Source organism: Orcinus orca, chromosome 14 (assembly GCF_937001465.1).
Source record: "Orcinus orca chromosome 14, mOrcOrc1.1, whole genome shotgun sequence".
Lineage (NCBI taxonomy): Eukaryota > Metazoa > Chordata > Mammalia > Artiodactyla > Delphinidae > Orcinus > Orcinus orca.
Window position 1 is genome coordinate 12753431 of NC_064572.1, and position 18160 is coordinate 12771590.

At 50.0% G+C, this 18160-nt stretch overlaps 1 protein-coding gene across 1 annotated transcript in view; it reads left to right on the plus strand.

Annotated features, from left to right (window-relative positions):
• Positions 1–18160, plus strand: part of GPR137B (G protein-coupled receptor 137B) — a 51779-nt gene that overhangs the window by 24181 nt on the left and 9438 nt on the right. The window contains exons 2-5 of the mRNA XM_004271553.4: positions 3436–3485; positions 12045–12267; positions 15078–15227; positions 17654–17782. Of these exons, the coding sequence (XP_004271601.1) occupies positions 3436–3485; positions 12045–12267; positions 15078–15227; positions 17654–17782 (552 nt within the window). The remainder of the gene's footprint in view (positions 1–3435; positions 3486–12044; positions 12268–15077; positions 15228–17653; positions 17783–18160) is intronic.

The following is an 18160-nucleotide window of genomic DNA, read 5'->3' on the forward strand; positions in this document are numbered from 1 at the left end:
CGGCTAGCCGTCTTGCACTAACCCCTGCAGGCTGTGTTCATGCCACCAACCCCAGTCCTCTCCCTGGGATCTGACCGAAGCCCGAGCCTCAGCTCCCAGCCCCGCCCGCCCCGGCGGGTGAGCAGACAAGCCTCTCGGGCTGGTGAGTGCAGGTCGGCACCGATCCTCTATGCGGGAATCTCTCTGCTTTGCCCTCCGCACCCCTGTGGCTGCGCTCTCCTCCGCGGCTCCAAAGCTTCCCCCCTCCGCCACCCGCAGTCTCCGCCCGCGAAGGGGCTTCCTAGTATGTGGAAATCTTTCCTCCTTCACAGCTCCCTCCCACTGGCGCAGGTCCCGTCCCTATTCTTTTGTCTCTGTTTATTCTTTTTTCTTTTGCCCTACCCAGGTACGTGGGGAGTTTCTTGCCTTTTGGGAGGTCTGAGGTCTTCTGCCAGCGTTAAGTGGGTGTTCTATAGGAGCAGTTCCACGTGTAGATGTATTTCTGATGTATCTGTGGGGAGGATGGTGATCTCCGCGTCTTACTCTAACGCTATCTTCCCCCTCTCCCGCCCGTCTCCTCACTTTGATATCTGTTAAGAATTCGCTTTTTTTTTTAAATTTATTTATTTTTGGCTGCGTTGGGTCTTCGTTGCTGTGCACGGGCTTCTCATTGTGGTGACTTCTCTTGTTGCGGAGCACGGGCTTCAGTAGTTGTGGCATGCGGGCTCAGTAGTCGTGGCTTGCGGGCTCTAGAGCACAGGCTCAGTAGTTGTGGTGCACGGGCTTGGTTGCTCCGCGGCATGTGGGATCTTCCTGGACCAGGGCTTGAACCTGTGTCCCCTGCACTGGCAGGCGGATTCTTAACCACTGTGCCACCAGGAAAGCCCCAGAATTCTCTTGATTATTTAAAAGCAAGATCCTCAAGTACTATGTATCGTAAGAGCGTTTTTCTGAGAGCATTGTTGTAGGTTGCATGAATCAGTATTATTCAGTATTATCAGTGACAGAACTTTGGAGTGATGTATTAATCTATGTCTTATTCCTAAGGGAGGTTGTTTTATAACTTTTCTCCATGGACTGCAGAGAAATACCAAAGGTGACGTGACTTGCCTAAAATCCCACGGGAACTTGTCAGAGAACGCTAAGCTCAGGACCCCTTTGACGTAAGGGCAGTGTACTCACGCCATCTCGTTGTGTTTTTACCAGGTACTTTATTTGTGATGTGAACCCCTGCTTCTTACCTCCTTCCCAAAGGGATTTAGGACAGAGACAAAACTCATGTCACAAACAAAATAATTCCTCCATAAGTTTGGAATGCTCCCCTGTGAAGCTCTGAAAATGTGTTTTTAAAAAGCGGGACGTGGGTTTGCTTATTGTAAAGTCTGTAGGAATGTCTGCGGTTCCCCTCTCACCCAGGTGTTGATTCTGAGGATTAGAGTCCTCAGTTGGTGGCACGTTGTTGTAAGTTTGAGGCAGGCATGAGCGTGGACGTCGTGGGGTGCTGTCCGTGGACTTGGAGCGTCCCCCGATCTCTGTTCTTGGCACTGTACCTGGACTCCTGTGGTGTCATCTCATTGCTGTGATCAAGTATTTCAGTGCGTTTGAAATGAATGATTGCAAAGCAACTCAAGAATAATAGGTCAGGCAGTTTTCACCTCTTTCGTATTTCCTACGAGGCGGTCTTTGTGCTAGCCAAACCCGAATCCGAATCACTCGCTCGGGGTGGGCAGTCTGTTAAAATGCAGATTCCTGGGCCCCAGCCCAGATCCATCAGCTTGGCACCTCGGAGGGTGGGGCTCTGGGATTTGCATCTTTAGCAGGTTCCCTGGGTGATTCCTATGCACGGATAAGTCTGAGAATTACTACTGAGGGTCCTCAGAGGAGTGTCTTTGAAAAGGTTCCCGGGGGAATGGCTGCTTCTATTGCACGTGTTTTGTGGGAATCGGCCCCTAGGGTCACTTGGAGGCTCGCTGCCCCTCGTGACATCTGTCTACATCTGCAGACACGGCAGGGCACTTGGATCCACTGAAGGCTTTCCCAGCATTATGTTCGCATAACCCTCCAGCAGACTGATTTCTCACTGCTTGCTCCTCAGACAGGAGGGCGACAGTATGGAACCCCCGTGAGCCCCCATGCGTTCCAGGGCTGCCTGTCCCCTCCTCCCGTGTCGCCAGGACCGTGCTCTCACTCCCCACCCTGTTTTCCCCTTGTCCTTCCCTCCTTACCACTCAGGCAAGGTTTCTCCCCCTTAGACGGGTGTCTGGGGGCTGAGTAAATCCCAAGGCAAGTACCAAGGGCCCAGAGGGCTGAGGAGAGGGGAACAGCGCGTGGCGGAAGATGGTGGGCTCCCAGCGGGACATCACAGCCCTCAGGGCCAGCAGGAGGAAAGGCGGGGTGCCCAGGGCGTGTTTGGGAGCTCCGTGCAGAGGGAGAGCCTGGATGCAGGGAGCGCAGGTCGTCTGACCCTCGCGGTCCACGGCAGGAGCATCTCTGAAAAAATGTCCTTACTCCTCTCCTCTTCCACACCCTTCCTTTCCTCCTGCCCGTGCTGCCGCCACCTGCTCGCAGACACCGGGGGTCAGGAGAGCAAGCGTATGGGCACCTGCACGGCTGCTCCAATGCATCCCGAGCCAGACCCTGACCGGTGACCGCCCTCAGGGCTCCCGCGAGCACACACCCACCCCGTGGGAAGAGCCGCGTGTCTCGTGGGGCTGGAGCCTGTGCTGACACCTGCTTTCTGTCTCCCCTTCGAAGGCCTTCTCACAGGCTCTGCCAGGCCAGCCTCTGCCCCCCACATGGGCCTGTTAACAGACTGTGCAGGCTGCGAAAATCTGGGGAAATTCCAACAGGCAGCATGTCATCGAGTTTGACACTCCTATAGTCCAGTGGGCTGCAGAGTTTGAGGCCTGAGTCGATGGACACACGTACATTCAAACCGCATTCTTTTGGTGCCAGTGAAAGTCCTAATAAAGTGAGAGTGAACTGTTTATCTCTGGGGGAAGTATGGACTGAAATACAAATTTTTTTTTTTTTTTTTTTTTGGCCACACTGTGCAGCATGTGGGATCTTAGTTCCCTGACCAGGGATTGAGCCCACGCCCCCTGCATTGGAAGCGTGGAGTCTTAACCACTGGACCACCAGGGAAGTCCCTCAAATATAAATCTTAAAATAAGGGACGTACTGGCTAGTGGTAGACCAGTAATACCTTAAAAAAACAAAACATTTTAACCATTTGTAAATGCTTTTCCTTTTAAGTTTCAAATTAAATTTAAATTGTATGCACAGCCTAAACAATGTTTAGCTTCACAAACTTTCTCACAAAGCAGACATCTCAATTTCAGAGGCTGTGCCCCAGCGCCCAGGCACCAAGGGAAAGGGGAGTTCTAAGCAATGATATCAGTTTGTCAGTGTCAGCAGATTGTGTACCCAACTTGCTGTGTTTTTTTGTCATTGCAGGTGATTTTTAAAGCCAAGTCAAAATATTCTCCAGAATTACTCAAATACCGGTAAGTTCACCCCCCGCCCCCCGCCCCCTGGGACATTTCTCTGTGTGACAGCAGGTGACCTCAAGGTTTGCACACATCACTCCTCTGTGAGCTGCCCGAAACCGTCCTGCTTGCCGGGTGTTGAGTTCACTGCTCACTGAATCACCGCTTAGCAGGCCTTGCAGCATATTGGCCATGATTAGAAGAAACAAGAGTGTGGTAGGGACTTCCCTGGCGGCCCAGTGGTTAAGACTCCCAGCTTCCACTGCAGGGGGCGTGGGTTTGGTCCGTGGTCGGGGAACTAAGATCCCACATGCCGTGTGGCATGGCCAGAAAAGAAACAAGAGTCTGGTGCCTTTCCTAACCAGGGAGAACGCTGCATCTAAACCTTTCCGAGGCGCTTGCGAGGTCAAGGGCCTCAGCAGAAGGAAGGCGAGCTCCCTAAAGATGCCCACGGGGCCTGACATCCCCCTTCCTCCCCTCTGGGTGCAGGTGCAGCTCTGGTAGAGCCTTGTCCCCAGGCCCTGCCCCCTCCCCCTTGTGGCCTGACCCCCAGTCCCTGGCTGCCGACTGCTGGCGGGCTCTGTTTCTGGAACTCACCAGTGAGACCCATGCAGGGCTGAGCAGGAGAGGCGTATAATCTGGAAGGGGAGGCTTTAAATCACATGCCGAATGGATGGCAGGAGGTAGATATGCATGTTTTTCCTGGGGGTGCGGGGCGGGTCCATCGCTTTCCCCAAGTTTTCCAAGAGGCCTATTGACTTCCCAGCAGCAAAGAACCCCAGTGGCTTCAAGAATGGTCAGCCTTGGGGGACTTCCCTGGGGGCGGGGTGGTGGTGGTGGGATGAATTGGGAGATTGGGATTGACATGTATACACTAATATGTATAAAATAGAGAACTAATAAGAACCTGCTGTATAGAAAAAAACAAAACAAAATTCAAGAATGGTCAGCCTTGGGCAGAGGGGGAAGGGAGACAAGGTGTTCAGAAGGTGTGAGATGGGCACCACGTGAGCCAAGGTGTGCTGATTTCCCTGCCTGGGAGAGCTCGGCTGCCTAGGTAAACATTTCTGGAAAGGTGGCTTTGGCCACTTACCTTCTAGAGTCAAAATGAAATTTTAGTTATTTTGTTACTTTACAAACATGTAAAAATGTATACATATTCTATTTAAACATGTATCATCTTAAATGTACAAAGACTTTTATTTAGAATTCTGAAAGTATATGTTTTGCTTTTTTTTTTTTTTTTTTTTTTTTGCGGTACGCGGGTCTCTCACTGCTGTGGCCTCTCCCGTTGCGGAGCACAGGCTCCGGACGCGCAGGCTCAGCAGCCACGGCCCACAGGCCCAGCCGCTCCGCGGCATGTGGGATCCTCCCGGACCGGGGCACGAACCCGTGTCCCCTGCATCGGCAGGCGGACTCTCAACCACTGCGCCACCAGGGAAGCCCTGGAAGTGTATGTTTTGATCCTCCTTTTGTATCCCAGGAAGCTGAAGTTCAGAAATTTAGGTGATAGTACATGGGCCAAGATACAAGTGATGAGACTTGTGTGCTGTGTGTTTGTTTTTGTTTTTCATCTGATCTTGATGTTTCCCTTCAATGCTTTTTAAAAAAAATTTACTTATTTATTTTTGGCTGTGTTGGGTTCTCGTTGCTGCGCGTGGGCTTTCTATGGTTGCGGCGAGCGCGGGCTTCTCATTGTGGTGGCTTCTCTTGTTGCGGAGCACGGGCTCTAGGTGTGTGGGCTTCAGCAGTTGTGGCACGTGGGCTCAGTAGTTGTCACTTGCGGGCTCTAGAGCGCAGGTTCAGTAGTTGTGGCGCACGGGCTTAGTTGCTCCGCGGCATGTGGGATCTTCCCAGACCAGGGCTTGAAACCGCATCCCCTGCATTGGCAGGCAGATTTTTAACCACTGCGCCACGAGGGAAGCCCTTCACTGCTTTTTAAAAAAATTTTATTGAGGTATATTTGATTTACAATGTGTTAATTTCTGCTGTACAGCAAAGTGACTCTGTTATACATATACACATTCTTTTTCATATTCGTCTCCATTATGGTTTATCACAGGATATTGAAAATAGTTCCTTGTACTATACAGTAGGACCTTGTTTATCCGTTCTGTATGTAATAGCTTGCATCTGCTAGTCCCAAACTCCCAATCCATCCCTCCCCCAACCCACCTTGACAATCACAAGTCTGTTCTCTGTGTCTGTCCCTTCACTACTTTTGAGGAGTTCAGTTCATGTTTCTGCCAGACTATTTGTCTGGGACTTCAGAGTCTACCATGGAATGATGTTGCTTCTAAGAAGGACAGTTTAAAGTAGCAATACTTTACAGTCAGCCCTCCGTATCCACAGATTCCGCACCTGCAGATCTGGAGGGTGGGAGGGGGCTGACAGTCCCTTATGTGACATGTACTGCACTCTTCTCTGTAGTGGACTTGAGCATCCTTGGATTTTGGTATTGGCTGGTGATCCTGGAAGCTGTCCCTTGCAGATACTGGGGGACAGCTGTATTAGGAAAACTTGGGGACGTGCAGGAGGAGGAACATTAGAAATTAAGCTTGCACATGGGCCTCAGTGGAGGCTGTTTGGAACGTGAGTCGACTTGGACAGAGGCAGTGGCTCGAGACGAGCGCTTTTTTTTTTTTTTTTTTTGCGGTACGCGGGCCTCTCACTGTTGTGGCCTCTCCTGCTGCGGAGCACAGGCTCCGGATGTGCAGAGGCTCATCCTCTGCGCCACCAGGGAAGCCCGACAAGCGCTTTTAAAAAATATATATTTCAAGGATTATTTTCACAGATGATTATCATACAGTATTATAATGTATTATGTGCAAAATTCCATTAAAAAAACATTTACAAAAGGAAGTACGACACGGTATGTGTTGAGGGTTCTAGATGTACAGCAAAAGCTTAGAAAGGGACAAGGTACAAAGCCAACCAAATTAGATGACTATGCATCTTTACACAGTACAGTAACATGTTTTTGTAACTACCTGTGTTACGTTGATACGAGACCCTCATCCTCTGTGCAAACTGCCCCCCGCCCAAGGAGGTTTCGTAAAACAGAAATTTAACTTCACCACACATTCTACAACACAGGTGGGCTTTTTGGTGCATTTGCAAACTCCTTTCCAAACTCACATTACGTGGTTTCTGCCGAAAATAATTTGATGCTGTTTGTTTTGATTTATGTGGAAAAGGAAAAAAAAAAGCATTGTTCTTATGTTTTTTTCCTCGTGGGGTTTTCAAAATTGCTTCCGAAAGCAAATAACATGGGACAGATTCTGCAAATCTCACTGCATATTCACAGTATTTTCAGCATAGGTGGTTCCTTCTATCTCCTTTTCCCACTTCCTTTAAGGAGCCTGAACCAGCAGACTCCACCCCTTAGTCCTCTGTTAGCGTCTGTATTTCCCTCTCGACCTCTCTCTACATTCATTTCTTTCCTCATCCTCAGCATCACTTGGTGAAAACACAAAACAATGCGATACCACTGAGCGTGAATAAGGTGATAACAGTACGCCGGATTTCCAAAGGCATTCTGTGGCCAGTGTCAGTAATACATGGCTGTAAGAAACCCAGCAGTCTCTCCCCACAAAGTTGCCCAAACATCCGGTTACAGAAGAGAGACTTTTAAAATGCAGTACTCTCAAATCCAGCAAGAGATTTCTTTTTGCATATTAAATGTTAAAATCACATGCATAATTATAGAATATCTTAAAGTTACAAAAATATTTTAAAAACCAATCCTGACAGTTTACCTGCAACTGCTATAAAAATTTCTATGAAAGATATAAAAACACAAAGGCTCTTCATTAAAAAAAGAAGGAAGGAAGGGAGGGAGGGAGGAATGGATGGAGACACTGAACTGAGAGGTCTTTCATGCACCGCATCGGACAGTCTTCCCAAAAGCCAGCTGTTGAACTCAAGAGCTTGTACCTTAAATGTTTATTTAGTACGTATACATACACGTGAGCCAACCCAGCACCTGGCTGGGCGTAGGCAGCAAACGATCTTGGGGCACCTGAACCATCAGATGCAATTCTCCAGCTCCGAAGGATGGATCCTACTGTTACATGAACCTCAGCTACCCTGCTTGGGCGTCGTGGCTAAAGGTGCCCTTGGCCACGTCGGCCTGTGGATGGCTCCGTCACTGAACCGAGCGGTCCCCCAGGAGGTGACTGCTTTGCAAGCACGAGCACGTGGAAGCCAGAGGCCAGGTTCCTGACTCCGCTCTTTGGATGCACACCACTGGGAAGCCCCTCGTGTCTCCTAGGAGGCGGTGGGCTCTTCTTCCGCGTACTCCTCGGGGTCGGCCCCCTGGAACTTCTGGGCACAGAGCCGACACACGTCCTCCGTGGTGACATCAGGCCTCAGGAGGAGGTTCTTTCCCGCGCAGCCACGGTTGACATCTTGGAATGCAGGCCGGAGGTAATTCTGAGCGCCGTCCACTGAGGGGATGGTCCGGTTGGTGAGACAAGCGCTTTTGAACGTGGTCGTACAGGAGCTGTAACTGAGGCCGGAGGAGGGAACGTATTTCCCGAGGAAGAAGGTGCAGAGCAGGAGCCATAGGTGCTGTCACCCTGGGGGAAGAAGAGGGGGAAGAGGGACCAGGGGCCTCCAGGGACAGGCTCAGACGGGGGAAGGATGGGGCTAGGGTCACGCCTTTGAGGTCAGTGAGCAGGTGGTGGGAGGACTTGAGGCAGCAGGGGTACCTGCGGAGGAGGTGATGGGGCAGGAGGTGACGCCTTTTTCTAGAAGTTGCTCTTGACGAGGGTGAGGCCTCACTGCTCCCTGGGTGATGTCAGAGGAGAAGCTCAGGGTCCCTTGAATTCTCACAGTTGCTCTTTGAGGCAGGAAGGAAGGGTCAGCTCCGTTTCACAGAGGAGGACACGGCAGCCCCGAGCGGCCGAGGACCCGCCTAGCGTCGTGGCTCTGTGACCCAAGCCCTCTGGGTCACGCCCAGCAGATGAGAGCAGAGCTGGGGAGGGTATGGGGGGAGCGGAGGCTCGGTGGCTGTCGTGTGACCATTCAAGACAGAGAGGGTGGCCGGGGGCACACACCAGCAGTGTGTCTGGGTGGTGAGCTGGGCCTGGTTGGCTTTTGCTTTCCCCGTCCCCAGTGTCCTCTAGGGGTCCTGTATTATTTACCGTAGTAAAGAGTAGTAAGAATTTATATCCACCATGGTATTTAAAACAATGCCCAGGAGGAGTCCTCCGGGAAAGCTGAATGTCCAGATTGTGCTTTTCCCGGAGGCTCATCACCGTCACGTGTATACAGAGTGTGCGCACATACCACCAAGGGGCCGGGAACGGTAGGGCTGATTCCAGAGGGTTCTGGATGTTTCTAAATTGTGTTCTTCACAAAAGCACAGCAGATAATAATAAAACAATAAAAAAATAGGGCTTTCGAGGAACCAGAATGCAGATTTTTGGTGACTCCCCATTGGTCCTTCCTTTGTCTCTCTCTCCATGCCCCTGATTTCCCCCATCACCGTGAGAACGTGGTACAGAGCAGATGAGGTGGATTGCAAGGGCCTGGACCAGTGATCACGTCCTATAAAAGAACCTGTCCTTGGCAACTAATTCATGTGCCTCCCCCCTGCCCCAAACCTGTTTCTGTGTGAAAAGCTTTGAATGCGTGACTACACGTGAAGATGGATCTCTGAGCTTTCAAAGAGCTGCCCACCGCCAGCCTCACGCGGCACAACTCCAGGGGCGAGGGTCACGCTGGACCTTGCCCTGGGCCGGTGGGCGGCAGCTCTCACCACCCCTGTGCACATCTCTCATCTCCTTTAATGGCATCACCCTGTGTCCATCCCCACGGCCCCCCGCCCCCCTGCCTCTGGCACGCCCCCCTGCTCATCTCCCCGGGGCCGTTGTCTGCCGACTGCGGGCTCTTCACCCCTTCCCTGCTCTGCCATCCCGTCTTTCTCAAAGACAGACATGGCCACGTCGGTCACTCCTTTGCTTATCAACCTCGAGTGTTCCCCGGCTGTCCTGCCCACCCCTCCGGTCTCTCTCCCACCCCCGTCTGTCTCCCTTGCAGGGCTGGTGCTCAGTCCTACAAACACCCTTCAGCCCGAACGAAGCATACTCTTTCCTGCATCTCTGACTTTGTACCAATCATACTCTGTCTTCATGTGCTTTGTCCGTCCCTCCAGTGTCTTCCCGGCCACCCTGAGCAGGGGACCCGGGCCACCTCTTGTCCATCTTGTTACCTCGGTCCCCCAGCACAGGGCTCGGGTGGGAAGAACTGCAGTTCTTTCTCTCTAACTTTGAAAGAGACAGCCCCTCAAGTTTAGATTGTCTCCACAAGAAGGGGGAGGATCTAGTATCTGCTGCAGTAGCGTGTGTAGGAGAGAAAGGGCAGCCCTTGTTTAGTCAGCTGCCGCTTCCTGGATTCAGAGTGCACGTTTCATCTGGCTGACTCCTTCCCTCTCTTCCTCCTTGACATTTATTGAGCTCCTGCGGTATACAGTGTGGATAGAGCGGGGAAGGAAAGAGCCGAAATCTCGACCCTCGTGGAGCGAACTGCCTAGGTAGAAGCAGCATGTGGTCAGGTCACTGTCCGTATGCTTCATTATAAACTGGTGATAAGTCTGCGAAGTTCAAGTGCGGGGGACCGGGAAGCAGACCTCAGGGAGACCTGATCGTGTGCATCTGGTGAGGGCTGGGTGTGCAGGAGGTGTCAGGAAAGGCTTCTTGGAAGCAGTGATGTTTGAGCTAAGATCTGAAGGCTGAGGAGGGGTGGGGTAGGCCAAATTCCTTTGGTAGAAAAAGTACGTGAGAGCCTTTGCCAGTGGATAGTAAATCATTCATTGCAAGACATAAAATCCCATTCAGATTAGCTTGGGTAAGTGGGGGGTTTATTCCATCACCCTGACATCTGATGGCAGGAAAGCAAACTGCAGCTGCCCCATTGCTGTGCTTCGCCTCCCAGCAGTCACTGACTACTGTCAGTGGCGTGATGGCTGGAGCTGGGACCAGGACCCAGTCTGTGATGGCTTTGGAAGACCCCAACACTACCTTCTAGCTTCAAGCCTGCTTTTAGTTGCTGGTTTTCTGCTTTGGGACTTGCGGACATATTCAACTTAAATGGTCTATTTTTGAGCCAAACCAGTCTGTTCCTTATTTGCCTCTTGAGTGATATTTACCTGAAGTAAACACGATATGGACAGTCCTAGAGGGAAACTTGAACTGATTTCGGTTTTGGTAAATCTGAGAAACCTCTCTCCAGACCTTGCACAGGTCATGTAGGCGGCGTGTAGCTCTGAGAAACCACAAGTCAAAAACAACTAGTGGGGGCTTCCCTGGTGGCACAGTGGTTGAGAGTCTGCCTGCCGATGCAGGGCACGCGGGTTCGTGCCCCGGTCTGGGAAGATCCCACATGCCGCAGAATGGCTGGGCCCGTGAGCCATGGCCGCTGAGCCTGTGTGTCCGGAGCCTGTGCTCCGCAACGGGAGAGGCCACAACAGTGAGAGGCCTGTGAGCCATGGCCGCTGAGCCTGCGCGTCTGGAGCCTGTGCTCTGCAACGGGAGAGGCCACAACAGTGAGAGGCCCGCGTACCGAAAAAAAAAAACAAAAAACGGCCAGTGGCATAGCCTGTCCCCTTCCGGCCCGGGGAGTGCTGAGGCTGAGGCGTACTCACTGCAGACTGTCCACTAGTGAGTGTTCCCACGCAAAAGGGGGTGCTGCCCAGACTCGATGACTTTGGGGGGGGGGTAAAACCCTTTCTTTTTCGGCTGCGCCACTTGCAGGATCTTACTTCCCCTACCAGGGGTGGAACCCGGCCCTCGGCAGTGAAAGCGCAGAGCCTTAACCACTGGACCACCAGGGAATTCCCTAAAATCCTTTTTAAGCATTATCTCGCTTGATCTGCAAAAACAGCCGGCAAGGTGGGTATTATTTAGTCTGCTTTCGGATGGTGACAGTGAGGCTCACCCAGGGCGATCTTGCCCAGGTTCTCAGAGTGCAGGATGCTTCCCGCTCTCCCCGAAACCCAGCCCTGCCTCTGAGCCCGGCTCTGCTCTCTGCATCCTTGTGAGTAGGGGGTGCATCAGCCCATGTACATACACCCCTCTGATCCTCACAGCCTCCCAGGGACAGGGGAAGCGGGGCTCGGGTAAAGGACCTTCCTGAGAGCACAGTTTGTAGTTGATTCATCTTTTAGATTGGGAACCCTCCAAAGACCAAGCTCTTTTTTTTTTCTTTTTTTTGATTTTTTTAATTGAAATATAGTTGATGTACAATGTTGTGCCGATCTCAGCTGTACAGCAAAGTGGCTCAGTTATACACATATACACATTCTTTTTATATTCTTTCCCATTATGGTTTATCACAGGATATTGAATATAGTTCCCTGTGCTCTACAGTAGGACTTTGTTGTTTATCCATTCTAAATGTAATCGTTTGCATCTACCAGCCCCAAACTCTGAGCTCTTAAGTGTTAACTTTGGCATGTTCTGCTTCTAGCATTTAACCAAAAAAAAAAATTACAGTTTCCTTGTGGATTGATCTAGAATGTACGGGCAGCATGCGTGGAAGGATGCCTTCAGTCTCTTCTCTGGTCCTTCCCAGGTTACCCCTCTACCTGGCCTCGCTCTTCATCAGCCTCGTTTTCCTGCTGGTGAATTTAACCTGTGCAGTGCTGGTGAAGACGGGCACCTGGGAGAGGAAAGGGATCGTCTCCGTGCGTGTGGCCATCAACGACTCGCTCTTCGTGCTGTGTGCCGTCTCCCTGTCCATCTGTCTCTACAAAATCTCCAAGATGTCCTTAGCCAACATTTACTTGGAGTCTAAGGTAAGGTGGACATGTGGTCGAGATCCCGCTGGTTCCCCCTGGTTCTCAGAAGAGTTCCCTGGTTTGCAAACAGAACTCAACCTGACCTCTCTGCAAATGATGAGCCGGGTTGTGGTTGCCAAAACAGGGAGCCTTGTAGTTCCTTGAATTTTGTATGTGAGAAGAGTTGGCTCTGGGTGGCTTGTGGCGTATGGGGGTGTGCAGAGTTACTGGCAGAGAGCTAAGACTCTGGTTTATGGATACAGCGGTTTAAGTGACATTTTAAAGGACCAGTGGCATTGATTGTGCCACTAATATTAATAGAAACACACACCTAGTGTTCCCTGCGTTCCCGGCACTTTTATAAGCGCTCTGCATGTGGAAACGACTGTAACCCTCACAACTCTATGGAAGTAGGTATCACTCACTTGATAGATAGGGAAACTGAGGCAAAAAGAGGTCAGAGGCTCGCCCTGGGTTACACAGCCAGGAGATGCAGAGCCAAGATTTGGTCTCCGCAGCCTGGCTCCGGTGTCTGGGGTCTCTCCTCTCCACCACCCTGTCGTAGTGCAGGGAGACTCAGATCCACGCTCACCCCTGCCTTGGCTGTGCCCATAAGGGGGTCCCCCTTAAGAGTGGGAACTGCTCCCGGGGTTCAGGACATCAGGCCTTTCATGGTGACAGTTCAGAGATGGAGCCAGACACGCTGTGTGTTGGGCTGCAGCCCACAGACCTGCAATCCCTGTGCATAACCAGCTTCAAGACCAAAGAAAGAACCCGGAGTCAGCAACAGAGATATCAGTGGTTTAATAGATGGGGGAGCTTACACGTGTGAAGCAAGGTCCTGCAGAAACACCCCACCGAGTGCAGTGGACGGCAGGCAGGACTTGGTGGCGGTCTTCGCTCCCGGGGCGGGGGAAGGAGAGATTACCAGTTAAGGTGGGGGGATTGACATCCGGTGGGCTCCTTAGTTACCAGGGAAACCAGCAGAGGGGCCCGCCCCTCACCGCCCCCTTGATAAGAACAATCACCAGCTGGGCCCTGGGAGCAAGTATGTAGGCAGGTCAGCCCTGTGAGTAGGTGTAGGTGAAGCGGGCCCTGGTCAGGCAGGGGATGGACAGAGGGCAAGAGAACAGCCACCCTGAGTGGGCTGACCGTACACTGGGAGAGGGCAGCTCCCGCCTGTCCTCTTGTTTAGCTGCTGTGCCCCCCACTCTAGGGTTCCTGTCTTCTCCTTTTCTTCCCCCAGAGTTACAAAGAGGGGGGCTTCCCTAGTGGCGCAGTGGTTGAGAGTCCGCCTGCCGATGCAGGGGACGCGGGTTCGTGCCCCGGTCCGGGAAGATCCCACATGCCGCGGAGCGGCTGGGCCCGTGAGCCATGGCCGCTGAGCCTGCGCGTCCGGAGCCTGTGCTCCGCAACGGGAGAGGCCACAGCAGTGAGAGGCCCGCGTACCGCAAAAAACCAAACAAACAAAGAGGGGCAGGTCTGCTGCCTGGAGCAGGGGTTCTGAGGTGCCCCTCACCAGCCTGGTCCCCGACTCTCCCTCATTGAGAAGGCTGGTGGCGAGTGGAGGTCAGGAGAGACGCCCTGGGCTCTGGCTGGCCGCGGGACCCCAGGCCCACCAGCCTGTCGCCCCACGGAGCCTGGGTTTTCTCATGTGTAAAGCAGTTGAGTGATTTCACAGCTCCTCTGCTTCGGAAATTCAGTGATGCTGTGCCCCGGGGCACCCCCCTGCCTTCCTTGCCTCGCAGCCCGTGTGGCTGTAACATCTTTGGTCTGAAGACTTGAACAACCATGCCTTCCACGATCCTGTGTCTTCAGGAGTGATCAGTAGATTAAAGTCTGCGCCTCCAACTTCAAAAATACAAAGCCTTCATCAGGGCGTCCTGTGATGTGACTGAACTCTTCCCGAATCCCAGAAGTTACTGTGGCACCGTCGTTTTCTGATTGAGAAAAGTCGGCAAATTTTAGACGTCACTTTGCCTGACTTTACTATTTATAGTGTCTCGTGCATAAGGGCTAGCGAAGGCTTTTTAAAGACAGGATTGTGATTTTTATAGGAGGGTTCACATTTTAGATTGTCGAAGTACCGTTTAGATGACCCCTATGGCAAACAAGCTAATAATAAACTACCACTGGCAAAATAAAACACTAGCTTAGATTTAGTTAATGACTTTCAAACACAAAACTCAAAAATCGGTTTCAGGTTTTTAGTTAACCGTTTCTAGCCAGGGGTCATCTGACTTTGGAAATTGAAACTTCGTAAATGGGGGCACAGATGACGCATTTTCACAGAATTGCAAGCCCTGAGTCACGTGGGGACTCCAGCACTCCCGCCTAGAGGATGCTGGGTCTTGAGGAAGTGCTCACCGCCCAGAGCCACTGTCCACAGCAGCGCTGTCTGCCAGCCGCCATCCCTCTGAGGTGGTTTTGTTGTCCTCAAGCCAGGGGCCGGGCGCTGGGCTCATAAGCTGAGAGGGTCCTTGGAGCTGAGCCAGCGGCATTTAGAGATTTAACCAAATAAGCCATCTGACTTTCTTGTTCTTCCAAACCTAGGCCTTAGGCAAATGGTCCTGTTTTCAGGCATCTCCAGATCAAGTCCCAGGTTTTGAAGCATCTCTATGAAGATAATTTGAAGTTTGGGATGGGTGTGGTGTGAGGTGAGGTTTGCAGTTGGGTTTAAGGTCTGAGGGTGGAGGAGAAGCTTGGAGGAGACGGCAGTGCCTCTGAGATCGAAGGTCTAGCAGGTCCGAACACAGCCCGTGTTCTGGGAGGGGGCTGGGGTCCTGGGCCCGGAACGGGCGCCCCCCTCATGGCTCCTTCTCTTCCAGGGCTCCTCCGTGTGTCAGGTGACTGCCGTCGGTGTGACCGTCATCCTGCTCTACGCCTCCCGAGCCTGCTACAACCTGTTCATCCTGTCGTTTTCGCAGAGCAAGAATGTCCATTCCTTTGATTACGACTGGTACAATGTGTCAGACCAGGTCAGTGGGCGCCGACGAGGGCCACCTGATCGGTGGCTCTTTGCTTTGCAGCATCCCACGTGGCAGAGAGGTGTAAGCTCCTTGATTCTGCCGCTAAATAGCTGGGTGACCTTGAGAATCACTTACCTGGGTGGTGTCTGCACCCTCACCTGTAAAGTGGGATCATAGTTCCTGCCTTGTTCCAGCTCGCGTCTTCTGAGAAAACTAGGAAACACACACACACACACACACACACACACACACACACACACACACACACACTTCTCCTTTCAACTTTCTGGGGCTTTTGTCAAGCAGTACTTAAATTTTTTAAGTGCTTTCATATAAATGTAATATGATGTTATTAAAGGGTGAAATTTGCAAAGGTAAAAACAAATTGTATCCAGGTTTCAGAAAATACATAAAATTATGAAGTTGTTTTTAATGGAGCATGTAAACTAATAGCATTTGAGGAAATCTAGACAAACGTGACCAAGAATATTAAGGTGTTAGTAAGAGCCCATTTTATATCCCAATATGAAACTCTTTCTTTTTTATAATGTATTCTAGAAATTCATAAATTATAAAACAAATGAACAAAGGTAGTGAAATATAATATGGCATCCATCTTCACAAAAGCTCAAAATAAAAAAGAATGAGAATTAGTGTTCTCTCATTTGAGAAATATCGATTCTTTGTCTCCAGCCCTGGGCAAAGTGCTGGGGACACAAAAAAGGACAGACCTAAGCCTCCCAGTAGGAGTTTGTGTCTGCTGAGGAAAAGAGCCACGCAGATAAGCCATTACAACAAAGAAACAGAAACGTCTGTAGTAGGAGTCTATTGGATTGAATGGCAAACGCTCCTGAGATGTTCCTGGAAAAACACTGAATACCCAACTCTAGACAAATCCACTTCTAAAATCCCAACAGTGCTCAAACCTTGCACTGAATTGTGACTCTGGAGGAGAGAATAAAATGACCATGATAAGTTAAAACTGTGAGGACAAGATGAAATCCAGAAGAGGCACATGCAAGATGTTATAATTAGAAAGGATAAAAACCGCCACAATGAACACCGCCGCCCCTCACCCAAACGAACAGCACAAATATAGGATGGGGGGAAGGTGGGCAAAGCACTGCTGAAGCTCTGTCCTGTTGTGAGAAATCAAACACACAAAGATCTAAGCGTTCAACAATGATAAACTAGAAACTTACTCATAATACATCGAGGATTTTTATTGTGGTAAAATACACAACACAATCGACCGTTTTAATCATCTGTAAGTGTCCAGTTCAGAGGCATTCAGTGCATTGACACACTTGTGCAGCCATCACCACCGTCCATCTCCAGAACCTCTTCATCTTCCCAAACTGAGACTCTGTCCCCATTAAACAACAGAGATTTGGTTTTAAAACAAAATAATTATTTCAACGTTTCTTTCAATTAAGAGCTTATAATTATAACGAACTTAAAATACCACAATTTAAAAAATTCTGTTGTTTTGGGGATATCTATTTATTTATACATATCTAGATCTATGTGTTGCAACCAAAATGATCTAGCAGCAAGCAAAACAGACGGCCCCGAGTTGCGGGTTATTTATGTAGAATGGAAGAAGCACACACAACACACTTTTGAGACATGTAAGTAGAATTTGAGATGCAGAGTGTGAGAGTGACCTTTCCGAAGGAGAGCATGATTGGTTCGGTTACTGTACTTTACACGCGGTGTAGTAGAGAAGGCAAAAGGATTCCGTTCAGGGGATTGGCCCCTATGGTTTGATGCTGGTGCAGTCTTCCTTTGAAATGATGGCCTTTCTGATCGACTTGCCCAGAGACAACCTCACACACCTTCCCTCTGCCCTACAGAGAGGACAGCACTGCTACGCCACATCCACTCAGCCATCTCACGGGTCCGGCAGGTAAACATCCTGGACTCAGAGAATTTTTTTCTAGACAATCTAGCCTGCAGTAAAGCTTTAAAGGATAAATCATAGGATGTGGTTAATGTGAAGAGAAGTTTAAAAACTGACACGTTCATCCCAAGGATGAGACCAAGGGTAACACATGATACGCTGCTCTTAAGAATCGCGAGAAGGCAACAGAGCATTCTCATTACTCAGTTGTTGAAGAAAAGAAAATCAGCTTGGAGACTTAATTTGGATGTAAGGAAGATTCTTGGAGGGTGAAGGAATAAAACCTCAGAGATTGGCAGTATCTGTCTTTGAATATTTTGAAGAAGATAATTATCTATCCTGTCTGGTTTAAATAACTCCCCACCTGAGGTCTGGACCATTAGTAGTACCTGATTTCAAGGTGCACATTTTTGGGGGAAAGAATTACACTGTATTAGATTATTAGTCTCTGTCATGTTAGAAAGAATCGAATCAAACTTATTTCCTCTGCCCTCAACCTAGCAACTCTCTTATTTTCTTCTCTTTTCAACAGGCAGACTTGAAGAATCAGCTGGGAGATGCCGGATACATAGTATTCGGAGTGGTCCTCTTTGTGTGGGAACTCTTACCTACCACCTTAGTGGTCTACTTCTTTCGAGTTAGAAATTCTGCGAAGGACCTTGTAAGTAAACCACTTTGTATTTGCAGAAAACATCTCCTAATTCTAATCACGAAGCATACAGTTGGAATTTTTTCTTAGATTTTTCAATAGAGAGCCTCTTCCATCCTATTCTGATATGAAAAGTTCCTTGTCTATTTAACTGAGACTTTCTTTTCCCTTAATTATCTTTTGAGGGAAATTTGTTTTTCAGTTTAGCTTTATTTTACAAAAAAAAAAAATTTAAGTTGCATCTTGAGGCCTGGAGATAGTGATTAACTTTTTATTCTAATGAAACAGCCACCTCACTAGTATTTGAGCCTTGACTTGCTGTGAACCAAAGGTAGAAGCTTTATTTTAGCAAAGGAAAATAGAGAATGGTAGTTCAGCTCTTCACCCCTG